The following is a 16,728-nucleotide window of genomic DNA, read 5'->3' as shown; positions in this document are numbered from 1 at the left end:
CCCATAACATAAAATTTGCCATCTTAACCTTTCTAAACCATACAGTTCATTTACATGGTTATGCAACCAATCCCCAGAACTCTTTATCTCATAAAACTGAAACTCTATACCCATTAAATAATTCCCCACTACCCACCTCGCACAGTCCCTGGCAACCACCACTCTCTAGCCCATAAATTTGACAACCCTAGGTACCTCACATAAGTAGAATAATATTTGTCTTTTTGTGACTGGCTTCTTTCACTTAGCTTATGCCCTCAAGGTTTATTCATGCCGTAGCATATATCAGAATTTCCTTCTTTCTTAAGGCTGGGTAAAATTTCATTCTATGTATATACCACATTTTGTTTGTCACTCATTAGTCAATGAATGTTGAGTTGCTTCTACCTTTCAGCTATTGTGAATAATGCTGCTAAAAACACGGGTGTATACATATTTCTTTCAGACCCTACTTTCAATTCTTTAGGTATATACACAGAGATGGAATTACCAGATCATATGTTAATTCAGTTTTTAATTTTTGAGTAACCACCAGACTGCTTTCCATAGCAATGGTACCATTTGACATCCCACCAAAGTGTACAAGGATTCCAATTTCTCTACAATTTCACAAATATTTCTTATGTTCTTTTTTTTTTAATAGTACCCATCCTAATGGATGTGAGGTGGCATCTTACTGTGGTTTTGATTTGCATTTTCCTAATGATTAGTGATGTTGAAGATCTTTTCATGTACCTATATACCATTCATACATCTTCTGTGGAGAAATATTTATTCAAGTCCTTTGCCCATTTCCAATCCAGGTTGTTTGTAGTTGTCTTTTGCCAATTTTGAATTGGAATATTTGTATTTTAGTGTTGAGTTTTAAGAGTTCGTTATATATTCTGGATATATGTTAGTTGTCAAACAAATATTTTTGTCAGTATTTTCGTCTTCTTTGTACTTTGCCTATTTTCTTTTTTTTTTTTTTTTTTCCGGTACGCGGGCCTCTCACTGTTGTGGCCTCTCCGGACGCGCAGGCTCAGCGGCCATGGCTCACGGGCCTAGCCGCTCTGCGGCATGTGGGATCTTCCCGGACCGGGGCACGAACCCATGTCCCCTGCATCGGCAGGCAGACTCTCAACCACTGCGCCACCAGGGAAGCCCGCCTATCTTCTTAATGATACCTTTTGATATACAGATCTTTCAGATTTTGATGAAGTCTAATTTATCATATTTTTATGAATATTGCTAGTTCACTTACTAGTACACTAGTGACTTTGTAGAAACCTTAGAATTTTCAGTGTAGACCATCACATCACTTAAGAAGAAACAGTTTTACATATTGTTTTACAATCTATATAACTTTATTCCTTTTTCTTGCCTTAATGTACTAGCTAGAACCTCCAATACAATGTTGAATGGGGTAGTAAGAGCAGACACTGTTCTTGATACTAAAGAGAAAGTATTCAGTCTTTCATCATTAAGTATGATGCTAGCTCTAGGTATTTTGTAGGTATTCTGTATTAGACTGATAAAGTCTCCTTTTATACCTAGTTTTGTTGAAATTTTTTTATCAAGAATGAGTGCTGAATTTTGTCAAATGTTTCTCTGCAATCATTGAGCTGATTATATTTTTCTATTTAATCACTTGATACAGTAAATTACACTGATAGTTTCAAATTTTAAACCTAACTTAAGTTTCAAAAACCCCCACTTCTTCAATGTAATATGGTTTTAATATATTGCTAGATTATATTTACTGGTATTTTTTTAAGGGTTTTATGTCTCTATAAAGGATACTGGTCTGTAATTTTTTTTCTTGTAATATCTTTATCAGGATTTTGTATCAAAAAACTAGTTGGGAATTGTTTCCCCTCTTCTATTTTTTGAAAGAATTTGTAGAACACTGGCATTATTTCTTCCTGAAGTGTGTGTTAGAATTCACCTGATAACTTCCAGATCAGGATTTTCTCAAGGAGATTTTTTTTTGAATTTTATTTAATTTGTTTTTATACAGCAGGTTCTTATTAGTTATCTATTTTATACATATTGGTGCATATATGTCAATCCCAATCTCTCAATTCATCCAACCACACCCCCACACACACTTCCCCCCTTGGTGTCCATACGTTTGTTCTCTACATCTGTGTCTCTATTTCTGCCCTGCAAACCGGTTCATCTGTACCATTTTTCTGGATTCCACAAATATGCGTTAATATATGATATTTGTTTTTCTCTGACTTGCTTCACTCTGTATGACAGTCTTTAGGTCCAACCACATCTCTACAAATGACCCAATTGAGTTCCTTTTTATGGATAAGTAATATTCCATTGCATATACGTACCACATCTTCTTTATCCATTCGTCTGTCAATGGGCACTTAGGTTGCTTCCATGACCTGGTTATTGTAAATAGTGCTGCAATGAACATTGGGGTGCATGTGTCTTTCTGAATTATGGTTTTCTCTGGGTATATGCCCAGTAGTGGGATTGCTGGATCACATGGTAATTCTATTTTTAGTTTTTCTAGGAACTTCCATACTGTTCTCCATAGTGGCTATATCAATTTACATTCCAACCAACAATGTAAGAGGGTTCCCTTTTCTTCACACCCTCTCCAGCATTTGTTTGTAGATTTTTTTGATGATGGCCATTCTGACCGGTGTGAGGTGATACCTCATGGTAGGTTTGATTTGCATTTTCTAATAATTAGTGATGTTGAGCATCTTTTCATGTGCTTTGGGCCATCTGTATGTCTTCTTTGGAGAAATGTCTGTTTAGATCTTCTGCCCATTTTTTGATTGGGTTGTTTGTTTTTTTTATATTGAGCTGCATGAACTGTTTATATATTTTGGAGATTAATCCTTTGTCTGTTGATTCATTTGCAAATATTTTCTCCCATTCTGAGGGCTGTCTTTTTGTCTTGTTTATAGTTTCCTTTGCTGTGCAAAAGCTTTTAAGTTTCATTAGGTCCCATTTGTTTATTTTTGCTTATTTCCATTACTCTAGGAGGTGGGTCAAAAAGGATCTTGATGTGATTTATGTCATAGAGTGTTCTGCCTGTTTTCCTCTAAGCATTTTATAGTGTCCAGTCTTACATTTAGGTCTTTAATCCATTTTGAGTTTACTTTTGTGTATGGTGTTAGGGAGTGTTCTCATTTCATTCTTTTACATGTAGCTGTCCAGTTTTCCCAGGACCACTTACTGAAGAGACTGTCTTTTCCCCATTGTATATCCTTGACTCCTTTGTCATAGATTAGTTGACATAGGTGTGTGGGTTTATCTCTGGGCTTTCTATCCTGTTCCATTGATCTATATTTCTGTTTTTGTGTCAGTACTACATTGTCTTGATTACTATAGCTTGGTAGTATAGTCAGAAGTCAGGGCGTCTGATTCCTCCAACTCCATTTTTCTTTCTCAAGATTGCTTTGGTTATTCAGGGTCTTTTGTGTCTCCATACAAATTTTAAGATTTTTTTCTTCTAGTTCTGTGAAAAATGCCATTGGTAGTTTGATAGGGATTGCACTGAATCTGTAGATTGCTTTGGGTAGCATAGTCGTTTTCACAATATTGATCCTTCCAATCCAAGAACATGGTATATCTCTTCTCTAGGAGATTTTTTTTTTTTTTTTTTTTTTGTGGCACGCGGGCCTCTCACTGTTGTGGCCTCTCCCGTTGCAGAGCACAGGCTCCAGACGCGCAGGCTCAGCGGCCATGGCTCACGGGTCCAGCCGCCCCGCGGCATGTGGGATCTTCCTGGACCGGGGCACGAACCCGTGTCCCCTGCATTGGCAGGCAGACTCCCAACCACTGCGCCACCACGGAAGCCCTCTCTAGGAGATTTTTGATGACAAATTCAATTTCCCTGATATATGGCTCTTCAGATGTACTGTTTCATCTTATGTCAGTTTTTAGGAAGTTAGGTTTTCCAAGAAATTTGCCCATATATACAGTGGAATATTACTCGGCCATAAAAAGGAATGAAATTGGGTCATTTGCAAAGACATGGATGGACCTACAGACTGTCATACAAAGTGAAGTAAGTCAGAAAGAGAAAAACAAATATCGTATATTAACGTATATATGTGGAATCTAGAAAAAATGGTACAGATGAACTGGTTTGCAAGGCTGAAACAGAGACACAGATGTAGAGAACAAACGTATGGACAGCAAGGGGGAAAAGCGGGGGTGGGGGTGGTGGTGGTGGTGGGAAGAATTGGGAGATACATATATACACTAATATGTATAAAATCGATAACTAATAAGAACCTGCTGTATAAAAAAGTTAAATTTAATTAAATTTAAAAAAAATAAATTTGCCCATTTCATCTAAGTTTCAGATTTATTGATATAATGTTGTCCATGACATTCCTTTGTTATCCTTTTAATATTTACAGTATCTATATGGTAATGTCCTATTTTATTCCTGCCTTCAGTGAATTTTACTCTCTCTCCTTTTGTAATCAACCCTGCTAGGGGCTTATCAATTTTATTAATATTTTCAAAGAATCAACTTTTGATTTCATTAATTTTTGTCTTTGTCTCTCTTATTTCTTTGATCTCTCTTTTCATTTTTATTATTTCCTTTGGTCTACTTTCCATGGGTTTCATTTGCTCACCTCTTTTCAGTATCTGGGTGAAAACCTAGGTCATTTCTCCTTTTCTAAAATAAACATTATTTATAAATTTCCCTACAAGAACTGCTTTAGTTGCATCCCACAAATTTTGGCATATTGTATTTCTATGATCGTTCCGTTTAAAATAATTTCTAATTTTCCTTGTGATTTCTTCTTTGGCCCATGAGTTACTTACCAGTATAATGCTTAATTTCCTAATATTTAGGCTTTTCCAGATATCTTATGGTTACTTATTTGTAATTTAATTGTGTTGTAGTGAGAGAATATACTCTATAAGACTTTAAAATTTTTAAATGTATGGCCCAGCATATGGTCTATCTTGGTAAACAACCTATGTGCACTTCAAAAGAATTTACAGTTGTAGCTATAATGTTCTACAAATGTCAATTAAGTCAAGGTAGTTAATAATGTTGTTCAAATTTTGTATATTCTTACCTATTTTCTTCTAGTTGCATTAATTGCTGAAAGAGGGCTATTACAACCCCCAAATATAATAATGAAATTATCTATTTCTCATTTTAGCTTTTTATGTTTTTACTTCACGTATATTGAAGCTCTGCTATTAAGAACAAATACATTCATGACTGTTATACCTTCCTGATGAACTGATACCTTTATCATTATCAAATGCCCCTTAGGATCTCTGATAATACTCCTTGTATTTCAATCTATTATATGTGTTATAAAAATTGTTATTCCAGCTTTTCTATGCTTACTGTTTGTATAGCATATGACATATCTTTTTCCATATTTTTACTTCAACTTCCTTTTATCTTTATTTAATAAAGTGTGTCTCTTGCAGGGAGCATATAGTGTGGCCTTGACTTTTTTATCCAGACTAACAATTCCAAGGCTCCACCCCAAACCTACTCAAGTTCAATTTTCAATGTATGGGTAAGGAATATGAAGACATATATATACACACACGTACATATATTCTAAGCTGCTTAGATGATTTTAACATAGATAAACCAAAGATGTGCACTCTACTACAACTAAAAGGATTGATCCCCACAATCTCAAGATAATGATTGAAAATAATTGCTACAATATAAATAAAGGGCTTAAAATTCCTAAATTCTCATCTATGTGTTAGTATTTTTAAAACAAAAATAAGGATTCCAAATACCTTTATCTCATAAACATTCAGTTGCTTGCTTTCTGCTGTACTTTTTTTTTTTAAGGCCTTATTCTGTTAAAAGATAAAAATAAAGGATTATGTTTAATATCAAAGTGATTCAAACTTGCACTGTTACTGACTTAGACTAAAATTACTAAAGTAAAGGAAAGCATTATTCTCTAAAACTGTAGTGAAAACATAGGTTGTTTTTTTTTTTTTAAATAGTTTTATTTTGAGAATCAGTACATACCTCCTGCTGGAGTTCTTCAATAACCTTGCTTTTATTTTCAACTTGTTTCCTTAAATTGTTACACTAAAAAATCAAGAGAAATTTAAAATATTTTATTCAATATTCCAGTCAAAATAATTTCAAACTAACAAAAATATTAGCATAGAGATCACTTCAAAAATCATGTCGTTAAATAATTCCATTAATGTCAAAAATTCTGTGAACAAGTACAAATTTTAATAGATTATCTCAGTACAAATTTGAAATTCTTAAAATGTCTTAATCTACTTAAAGAACACATGAATTCAATTACTTTAAGGGAAAAGTACCTTTTACTGAATCCCATACAGAGGGCTGAATTATATAATTAATTGGAGGATTAGAGATAGCCAGGGGATTAACTATAATTTGTCTTCTTTCTTATTCATTATTCCCCATTTATCATTTATGAGATCTCTTTTACTTATTATATTTGGGGAAGGGGAATAATATAATACTCTATCTCCTCTATAATACTCTATCTCCTCCTAAATACATTCTAATTCCTCTTACAGAAATACCATCTAAATCATTTTTTTAATATCTCACTTTGAGGGACTATTTCACCTGGCTACACATGTAGAATTGGATTAAGAGGTACTAGCCCAAAAATATATGGAGCACCATAAATGCAGCACAGATTTCTAAAGGGTCCTAAAACATTACAGATATATAAGCTGTTCTAATTTCCATAAAAGTAGAAAGAAAGTCCAACGGGAAAAAAATTGTAATATCCACAATTAGCACAAAATGCTGTGTTAAATATCTTTTTTGAAATACTCATATGTAGTCATAGTCAGCAACTATTCTGAAACTGAATAAGGTATGATACTGGGGTTTACAAGTGATTTATTTAATCTAAATTTTACTGTGCACCATCCCCCTCAATGGTCTATTTCAGAAAACTCAAAAGAAAACTGAAGAAGAAAAGCCATAGAAAAGTGAGAAACATTTTACTGATTATCATGCCAATTGGCAGGTATAAACATATTAGGTGAAACTATTTGTGTATACAATTTTTATTTATTAAAAAAATCAAAGACTTCCATTTTTGACAGAAAAATCACCTAGATACTCTGAACAACTTTCCTGATAAAAATAATTTGAAAGTAAATATCTAAAAAATAAGGAATCTGCCTACTTGAAATTACAACTTTAAAGTGTCGTAATAGTAGGTTTGAGGCTAGCATCAAAGGCAGCTCTTGGCCTACAGGTATCTGCTGAACATACCTAGGGTCAAAGAGATAGGAGATAAAACTCAGAGCTCACTAAAGGTAGAGAATCCAATAAGAGAACCCTGCATAAAGTCACAAACTCAAAGGACTACCTACTCAGTGAAAGTGTAAACAAGAAATAAATCTGCCACACAGAAGGGTACAGTAAGGAAACTTGTCTGTCTTGACCCTGGCACTGAGTGAATGTTATGAAAACTGTCCTGAAAATTTGTAGCCATGAGGTGGCCTTATATTGGATTGGGGAGGGGAGCGGGGCAGTCATTTATAGCTGGGTTCATACTATCTCTATAATCTCAAAAAACTTCAAATGGAGAATTTACTTTAAAACGGGCTCCTCGTTAGTAGTGTCCCCAAGAAAATCTTTCTGGGAGGATACCAATTTCGACACAAGCCTCAAAGAATTACCACAGGTAAAAAACCAAGGAATCAGAAAACATAAATAAGGCTCAAAGAATAAAAAGTCAGCAGAAAGAACAAAGAGCAAAATCAGACCTGAAGAAGACTTCAGATATTGATATTATCAGACAAAGAATATCATATTAAAATATATTAAATATTTTTTAAAATTAAAGACTTGAAACTATGAAAAAGAAATGAGAGACCATAAACAACAATTGAGCAGATTTTTAAAAGAACTAATTAAAACTTCAGTAATGAAAAATATAATTAAAATTTAAAACTCAATAGACAGGAAAATAGGTTACTTCTTGGCCTTACCACATGAATGCTGAACACATTTTAAAAATATCAGTTTGAAGTATCACCAGATTATTAACTTTGCTCAAAAAAGCACATGTTTTATGCATTTCTCTGTTCTTCAGACCATCAAAACTTATTCCCTTGAGAGTTAATATTTATGATCATATTTTTCTGCTACTCAGTTTTTCCTAAAAAACTATCTTTATAACTGACATTACTACATATTATAAAAACCATCTTTATAACTGTAATTATGACAGTTCAAAAAATATGTATATTTTACTAAAAGGATAATGACATCAGATCTATCAACTTTGTCATTTTGACTGGCCCATCTCACTGTCCCTTATTTCTGAATAAACTAATGAAAATTAAAGTAACTTAAGTTTTCAATCCTTTTAAATTTAAATAATATCCAAATTTAGGACTAATTAATATATTTGGTGGAATACCCAGAAATTCTTGAAAAGATTTTAAAGTATTACAGTTATTTTTAAGTCAAATAATTCATGTACAAAATATCAAAGAATTTTATTCACCAGAATTCTAGGTAGAAGAAAATAGTGTTAATTATTAGAGGTTGGAACTTCAGAAAGTGAACTATGCTTTCCAAAAGACTACTCACTGACTCACTATACAGAAAGTCAAGTTTAAGACAAGTGTGTGGTGAAGGGCAGAGAAGGGAAAAGTGAATTGGTATTGCCAGCCAGGCAGTAAAAACATTTCACATAAAGAAAGCAGAAATTTTTCTGCAGCTCCCTTGATTATAAGAATTGGAGAGATATCTAAGAATGATTTTTAAAAGCATCTTGCCACTCTAAAGATATCCACAACAAATGCAGCTGCTAAGAGAATGAAATTTGGGGAAAGAGAAGAGATAGCTAAAGATCAGTTTAATGAAGCTTTCTTTGGTCTTTGAAGCATTATGCAAAAACTCCTTATCCCAGAGCCTCTTCAAAGAAACCTGTAGTAAAAATCCTATACTATTCCTCAGGGAGGGGAAAGGGTAAGCTGGGACAAAGTGAGAGAGTGGCATGGACTTATATATACTACCAAATGTAAAATAGATAGCTAGTAGGAAGCAGCCGCATAGCACAGGGCAATCAGTTCAGTGCTTTGTGACCACCTAGAGAGGTGGGATAGGGAGGGTGGGAGGGAGACACAAGAGGGAGGAGATATGGGAACATATGTATATGTATAACTGATTCACTTTGTTATAAAGCAGAAACTAACACACCATTGTAAAGCAATTATACTCCAATAAAGATGTTAAAAAAAAAATCCTATACTATTCCTGAAAGCCTTCAAAGTGGAATTGAGATTTCTTTGTACAGGACAATGTAAAGGTTGGCCCTAAAGAATCTAGCCATACATATTTTGTTACAAAGTCTCTATTCCTAAATATTTTTCACATTTGATAATACCTTGTTTTCTAATATCTTCATTTGTTTATCTTTTTTTACGACTTCACATTCAATGCTTCGAGCCTAAAAAACATTATTTGACATCAGATTTTTAAAAAATGTTAACAGAATTTCTATTTTCTGAGTATCTTTTAGACATGGAATTATAAAGCTTAGTCTTATATTTCTACAAAAACATTTATCAGCTCTCCCAGTTTAGTTCAGTAACCTTTTTTAAAAAAGAAATTCTTTTTGTGTCTATATGTCAATGTTCATTATTCTTATCTTAGCATTAATATCACTTTACAATATTTTATTAGCTTTCCCAGTTTATACTGAATTTTTTTAAACTATATATAAATGTTTATAATTTGTTAAATATGTCTTTCACAAACATTTGTTAAACTGAACTTTGTAACAATCCAGTGATATAGAAAAGTAGGTATTATTATCCCCACTTTAGAGATGAGGAAACAAAGGCTCAGATAAACTACGTATGAAATAATAAATGTCTGAACTAACGTAGTGGATTGGGATAAAAGAAGAGTGTAATGAATTTCAATGTCAGCCAAAATATCCAAGAAATATTTGTATTTTAAATTCTTTCCAGAAAACTGTTTCAACAGGTAAATTGAAATCCAACCATGGAAAGCTGAAACATGCTATCAATTTGTCTTGCATTTCGTTGTTTTTTTTTTTTTTTTTCCTTAACTCATCATTAATATTTTCTACTTTGGTAAAATAAATTTAAGTTCTTAGTGGAAAATTTTTATTTTACATTAAACATGAAATTCATGTTTTTCCCTACACCAACAAAATTAGTGTTTTGAAGCAGCCCTCTGATACAAATTTTAAAGTAGTGAATTACATACCAAGTCTTTAGGAGATTAAATTCATTTTTTTCGGGTTGAATTTAACAAATAAATATGAAACTCAAAGAAAAAATAACTTTTTGAGAAAAATATATGATATAGTCTAAAGAATGTTAGAGAGGCAGCTCTACCACTTCTTACTCATGTAGCTTTTCAAGTTTTTACCCTTTGAAGGCCTGACTTCCTAATTCATAAAATGAGAACAAAAATGACTTCCAGTTTAAGATAACATACATAATCTAGAATGTTCCTGGTTCATTGCAAGCCCTTAAAAATATAGTTCATCTCATCCTTAGACTATTCCAATAGTCTTAGAGCTCTCCAACGTATAAATAAAATTATGACACTTCTCAGGTGAAAACTCTTCAATAACCTCAAACTCCTAAATATAGCTATGTGGCCTTAAATGATCTACCCTCATTTTCCCCCACCCTCATTTTTCCCCATCTTCATCTCTCCACTCGCATCTCCTCGCCTCTCAGCTTTCCCTCCTCTCTCCACTCTCACCACTATCTTAAACTCCACCTTTCAGCCAAGATAAACTTTGTCTAGTTGCTTAAATATGATGGGCTCTCTCATACTTCATATACAATGTGTGTATGTGTGTGTGTGTGTGTGTGTGTGTGTGTGTGTGTGTGTGTGTGTGTAACTTGGAATACTCTTCTTTTCCCTGATATACTTGTGCCCACACCTCTGCCTTCCACTAATTCCTATTAATCAGAGGTTTCAAAATGAATGTTGCTTCTTCCAGGAAGCTTGTCCTGACTCAAGTTTAGATAGATGCCCTTTCCATGGGCTCCAACAGCAATTACATAGAAGACCTATGTTTTGGTCTGGCCAGCATCCTTTCCTGGAAAGACTCTTTCAGTATAAATTTCACAGTAATCCTGCTTAGTTCATAAAGCTTGATGGGGACTGATATGGCTCCAAGGATGGCAATGCAGCTCAGGCTTGGACAGATTACTCTATCCCCTAATTGCAATGAATGGCTCAGGTATAAGTGAGCTAAACTAGACCAGAGTCCTCTCTAAGATTTTTTTCAGAGCTTTCAAGACTATTTTTTATAGCCTTCCAATTTATTCCAGTGCCTTTCACCTCTCCCTATTCCATTCTCAAAAATTAAAAATGTTACTTGCCTAATGAAAAAACTTAATTGGATACTATTGTCCACCAAAACAAATTAAAAACAAACTTAGCACCCAGAACAGTGCCTGGCACATCGTAGGTAGTCAGTAATATTTGTGGAATGAATGAAAAAACACAGTCAAGGCTTTCACAATCTAGGTTGATCAGCACAATCTATTTTGGCACCCTTTTCTCCCTCTATGTATGTTATATACTATAATCATGTCACATTCTTTATACTATTCCACTTTTGTGAATAATCTTCCCTAAAAGCCTTCTTCCTATCTCAACTCTTTGAAATCATTTCCACCAATGCACAACACAAATTTATTAATCAATTTATCAGTATATTTCATATTACTAAAGTATGAGCCTTTTATTTAGCCTAAAATATAAATCAACATTTATAAATGCTCACTATTTAAAGAAATTTAGAATCATGCCACTATTTCTTCTAGATATAAACCACATAAGCAAAATAACCCAATGTGGCCCCTATTTTTAAGGTCAATAGCCTACAACAGTCCTTGGCCCACTAATTATTTATACAATAGTGTACTTTTTCTTGACACGTGGTATTGCTTTTATGATTTAAAATTTTGTGATAGAACCTTTTATTAAATACAACATACCTTTTCTTCACTCTTGTCCAATTTATATTTAACTTCATCTCCTTTCTGTTTTAGTTCTTCTTTCACAGATTCCAGTTCATTCCTTAAAGAAATAGAAGAGTGATACTGTAATAAAATCTATATTTTCATTTTATTCCCTTTCTGGAATTCCTAAAACGGTCGACTATTTAATTTTTTGTTGGTTTATATTTTCATTTTGTTTGATAATTTTTCATGCATTAATGTCAATAAGCACAATTCTACTCCTACATTTAAATTAATTTATACATTTATTTTGAAATTACTTAGATCTTTATAGCCATTTTTCCATAAAAAAAGAAACTCCTAGATAGGAAAACTTATTTCTTATTTAAGTCAAGATTTCACTTTACTGTTTTCTTAGTCATAAATTAGTCATCATTCTAAGACATAGTCGTAATGTTGTACAGATAAATTAGGGACATACATACCAGTGATTTTAAAGAAGAACTACATGACTGAGATATTTGCGTATACCTGTATCCTTATATATGTACAGAGTATCTCTGGAAACATACACAAGAAACCTAGATACCTCTGGAGAGGGAAACTGGATATCAGGAAGACAAAAGGCAAGCAAAACAGGTTTCTTTCCCCATGTCCTTTTGTCCTTTTGATTTTTACACCACATGCATGTATTATCCTTTCAAACTTTTTTCAATTTAAAATCTGTCTGTTGCATATGAAAACAAGGGTGTTTTGTCTCAGAAGGATACTTAAAGCTATTTCTTTCTTTCTTTTTTTTTTTTTTTGTGGTACGTGGGCCTCTCACTGTTGTGGCCTCTCCTGTTGCGGAACACAGGCTCCGGACGCACAGGCTCAGCGGCCATGGCTCACGGGCCCAGCCGTTCCGTGGCATGTGGGATCTTCCCAGACCGGGGCACGAACCTGTGTCCCCTGCATCGGCAGGCGGACTCTCAACCACTGCGCCACCAGGGAAGCCCTAAAGCTATTTCTAATTGTAGACTCTCTTGTTACTACAACTGATATGTTACTGGGTCTAATGTAAATGCATGGAATAGTATTCAATCACGTGGAATAACTTGGCCTTGTAAGAACTGAATCTAGGATGTTTGCTCTTCAACTGAGTTTAAAATTTTTAATTGGCATATTCTTACTTTTCCTAAATATATTTTTATTTACAGTTCTGTAAGTCCATAGAGTAGGCAGATGTACAAAAAGATATTATCCAAACAACTTAAATTCTCTTAAATTAAAAGCAGCCTTTCCCTAAAAAATATCTTCACTTTTTATCCCCAAAATGTACAGTGGCTTAATCACAGATTTAGTCTATAAATAACAGTTACTTCTGAAGAAGAAAAGTAAGCATAAAGGACAAAAGTAATCTTTAGAAGCATAGTAAAAGATGACTTTCCAAATATGGAAAATAGTAACAGTTAAGTGCCAGGCACTGTGCTCAGCACTTTATTCACATTTCCTCATGAAATCCCCAGACAGTCCTATGAGGGAGATATATTAGGTCTAAGGAAATATCAAATAATTTACAATTGTTAAGTTTTAATGACCACATTCTTTAATCAAACAAGTCAAAACTTAATACATCAGAATGTGAGTACAAACAAGAGCCCCCTAATATTTGGAAATCATCTAAATTACTAATGGATTAAAAGGAAACTTAAAATACAAAAACAGATTATTTAGAAAATAATAAACATGAAAACACTGCGTATCAAAAAGCAGGTCACAGATCTACAGTAGTGTTAGAAAGTAAATTGATACCTTGAAATGTTTTTCAGTATTTGAAAAAGAGAAAGATAAACCAAATATCAATATATTGATTTTTAAATATATCAATTTTTAAAGTAACTAAAGAAAATATTAATATTTGATTGCAGGCAGGAAAAAGATTTGTAAGTAAAAAAGCAATGGGAAAAAATTTCAAAAGGAAAGAATTCGATTTAATACAAAATTCTTTAAAAAAACTTCTGTATAACAAAAAAATTACCCAAAGTGAAAGGAAAACAACAGGTTAGGGGAAATATGTGCTTTAAATAAAATAACATAAAGGATTAATATGTTTTTTAAAGCTTAAATGAGTAAGAAAATAATCAAGATATCAAAATATTAGTGGGCAACAGGCATAAGCAATTTACAGAGAAGAAACTCTAGCAAACACACACGAAAAATTCCAAAGCTTACCCAAAACATGAAAATTATAAATCATAAGAACTATGAGTTGTTTCTACCTGTTATATTATCAAATAAATTAATGATAATACCCAAAAGTAATTAAAACATTTGGAACCATCATTTTCATAAAATATTGGTTGTATTGCATGGTTTACAACTGATAAAACCTATTAGAAACCATTGGTCTATAAAAAGTAATTGAAATAATTATTCCTATGACTCAATAAATTCACACTGGAAATTTATCCTATAAGAAAAAAATCTCTATGTCCCAAAATGTTTACTACAGTATTCTTTATGATAGTGAAAAACTGGAAAATGTAAATATCCAAATTAAAATATTGTTATATTCACTTGACTGACTGGCATACAAGCATTAAAATAGATGATTGTGAAAACAACTAGAAACATAGATAATGCTTAAAGTAATATTAAATTTTTTAAATACCTCTTCTAAATTTTCTGGCATATGACTAGTATACTTTCTTAAATAAATATTAAATATTAGAAAGTTTATGATAATTTAAAATTAATTTCTACATCTAATATCACTATTTCAAGCTAAGTATAAAATAGACATTATTACAATTTTATTTTTAAGCAGGATTCCAAACCAATGATTTAAGTCTAATTTTTTATTTTATACTATATTCAACATAAGATTAATGTAAATTAACTACAACAAGTTAATAGAAAAGAAATACTATTTTGGGCCAGTCAAAAAAGGCCAATGCATTAGTCTTGCCTCAATTGTGTTTCTGTCTCTTCCAGATTTTCTATTTGTTTCAACATCCTTTCTTCTTCCTTTTTGCTGTTCTAAAGAAATAATCAGTGCGGTTTATATTAATTATTTTGTTTCAACAAAACTAAAATTGAAATTAATACTCAAGACCTTTATCTGTCTTAAAATTCATTTAGTTATATATAAAGCAAGAGAATGGGTTATTTAACTTATACAGTTCCACACTAGTTCTCCAGCCTTACTCTATTCCCCTAATAATCTCTATATTAGTAGCTAAAAAACTAGTCTTACTTGCTGTTTCCCAGTGATACTTTGAGACTTGTGTCCTTTGTTCATATTGTTATGGCTTCAAGGAATGCTTTTCCACTCATTGCTACCGACTGAACTGATAATTATTCATGTTTTTAAGGCAAAAATCAATGCTGTATTCTCTCTGAAGCCTTCTCTTTCTCTTTCCCCAAGGCAGAAGTGATCCTGTGAACTGTGATAACACTTTGTCCCCCAAACAATACATATACTATTTTAAGCTATTTGAGCATTTATTTTTTTTATTGAGTCATAAACTAAAGAGGAATGATATTTTATTCATCATTGTATGCATATTATTACTACCTCAATATGCATATTTTTCTTCTAAAACAAAGTATTTCGAAGAAAAAGATAATCAGATAATCTAAAATAATCAGACTTTTAAAGCTGGAAGAAACTTTAGAGGTAATCTATTCTAACCCCTTAACTTTACAGTAAGAAAACTAAGTCACTGGGACTTTCTTTTTCAACTCACATTAATATCTTCTTGCTGTTTCTTTAATTCTAGGGCCATATCCCTTGTTTCTTGTGCTAGGTCTTTGTTTTCCAGTGAAAGCCTTTTGCAGCTTGCAGTTAGTTCAGTATTCTTAAGCCTGTTTTTTAAAAAACATGTCATACCAAAATATTTACATATAAAATTATATGATGTGGAATTTTATCCAAAATAATCTTAGGGGAAAGAAAGGAAGGGCTGGGGCTACAAATGAAATAAGATTGGCCATTAGTTAAAAATTTTTGAAGCTGGGTGATAGGTATATGCTGGTTCATTACAATATTCCCTCTTAACGTTGTATATATTTGAAAATTTTCTATAGTAAGTTTTTCAAGATGTTACATATTTCCTTGCATATTCTCCATACCACTTCCCCGTTTATCTTTCACAAATTTTGAAAAGTATTTATTTTTTCAAATAATATTTTCTTTCTAGTAGACTGTCTCTTAGAAACTGTTTCAAATTTCTGATGATTTAATAGCACATGAGACATTAACTATTTTTAATTAAAATATTTTCATTAAAATAAATAAAACTTTGTGCACATGCACAACACTTAAACTGCTCTTACAAGGTCTCAAATATTCTACATTGGAAGAGAGATTACTGCTGTTACTGGTTGCAGCCAGGATCATTTTTAAATGAGGGAAGGGGAGTGTGTGGCTGGCTCTATGGAATGATTTCAGAAGCACCTTTTATCTCCTACTTACTGATACTGGAAACTCATCAAAGAGTTTTAATTAAAAAATGAAAAGTTGAAAAAGCAAGTATACCAAGGATAACACAAATTTATATTAATCAGTTCATTCATTAAAAGGAATTTTGGTTAATAGATGAATATTACCCAGAGCTCCTACAAAAGTACTGTTGAAAAGGTACCAGAAAGCTGAGAATGGGAGTTAAAAGAGAAGTGACAAGATGCTGAGTAAATTACTTATTTCTCATTTTTATCTAGAGTTGAGAAGCAACCAGAAAGCAAAAATCATGCTCACCACTAGATTGCCTGCTTCAGTTTAGTTCTCCCTGAGTAACAACACAACAA

At 32.6% G+C, this 16,728-nt stretch overlaps 1 protein-coding gene across 2 annotated transcripts in view; it reads right to left on the bottom strand.

Moving 5' to 3' along the window:
* SYCP1 (synaptonemal complex protein 1) overlaps positions 1–16,728 on the bottom strand; it is a 160,434-nt gene that overhangs the window by 58,838 nt on the left and 84,868 nt on the right. For both annotated transcript variants that reach the window (XM_079902544.1, XM_079902545.1), the window contains exons 19-24: positions 15,669–15,786; positions 14,888–14,958; positions 11,974–12,055; positions 9,366–9,428; positions 5,990–6,052; positions 5,749–5,811 (exon numbers count right to left, since the gene is read on the bottom strand). In XM_079902544.1, coding sequence (XP_079758670.1) covers positions 5,749–5,811; positions 5,990–6,052; positions 9,366–9,428; positions 11,974–12,055; positions 14,888–14,958; positions 15,669–15,786 — 460 coding nt within the window. The remainder of the gene's footprint in view (positions 1–5,748; positions 5,812–5,989; positions 6,053–9,365; positions 9,429–11,973; positions 12,056–14,887; positions 14,959–15,668; positions 15,787–16,728) is intronic.

This window comes from Stenella coeruleoalba (assembly GCF_951394435.1).
Source record: "Stenella coeruleoalba genome assembly, chromosome: 1".
NCBI lineage: Eukaryota > Metazoa > Chordata > Mammalia > Artiodactyla > Delphinidae > Stenella > Stenella coeruleoalba.
This window is presented reverse-complemented; position numbering and strand designations above follow the sequence as displayed.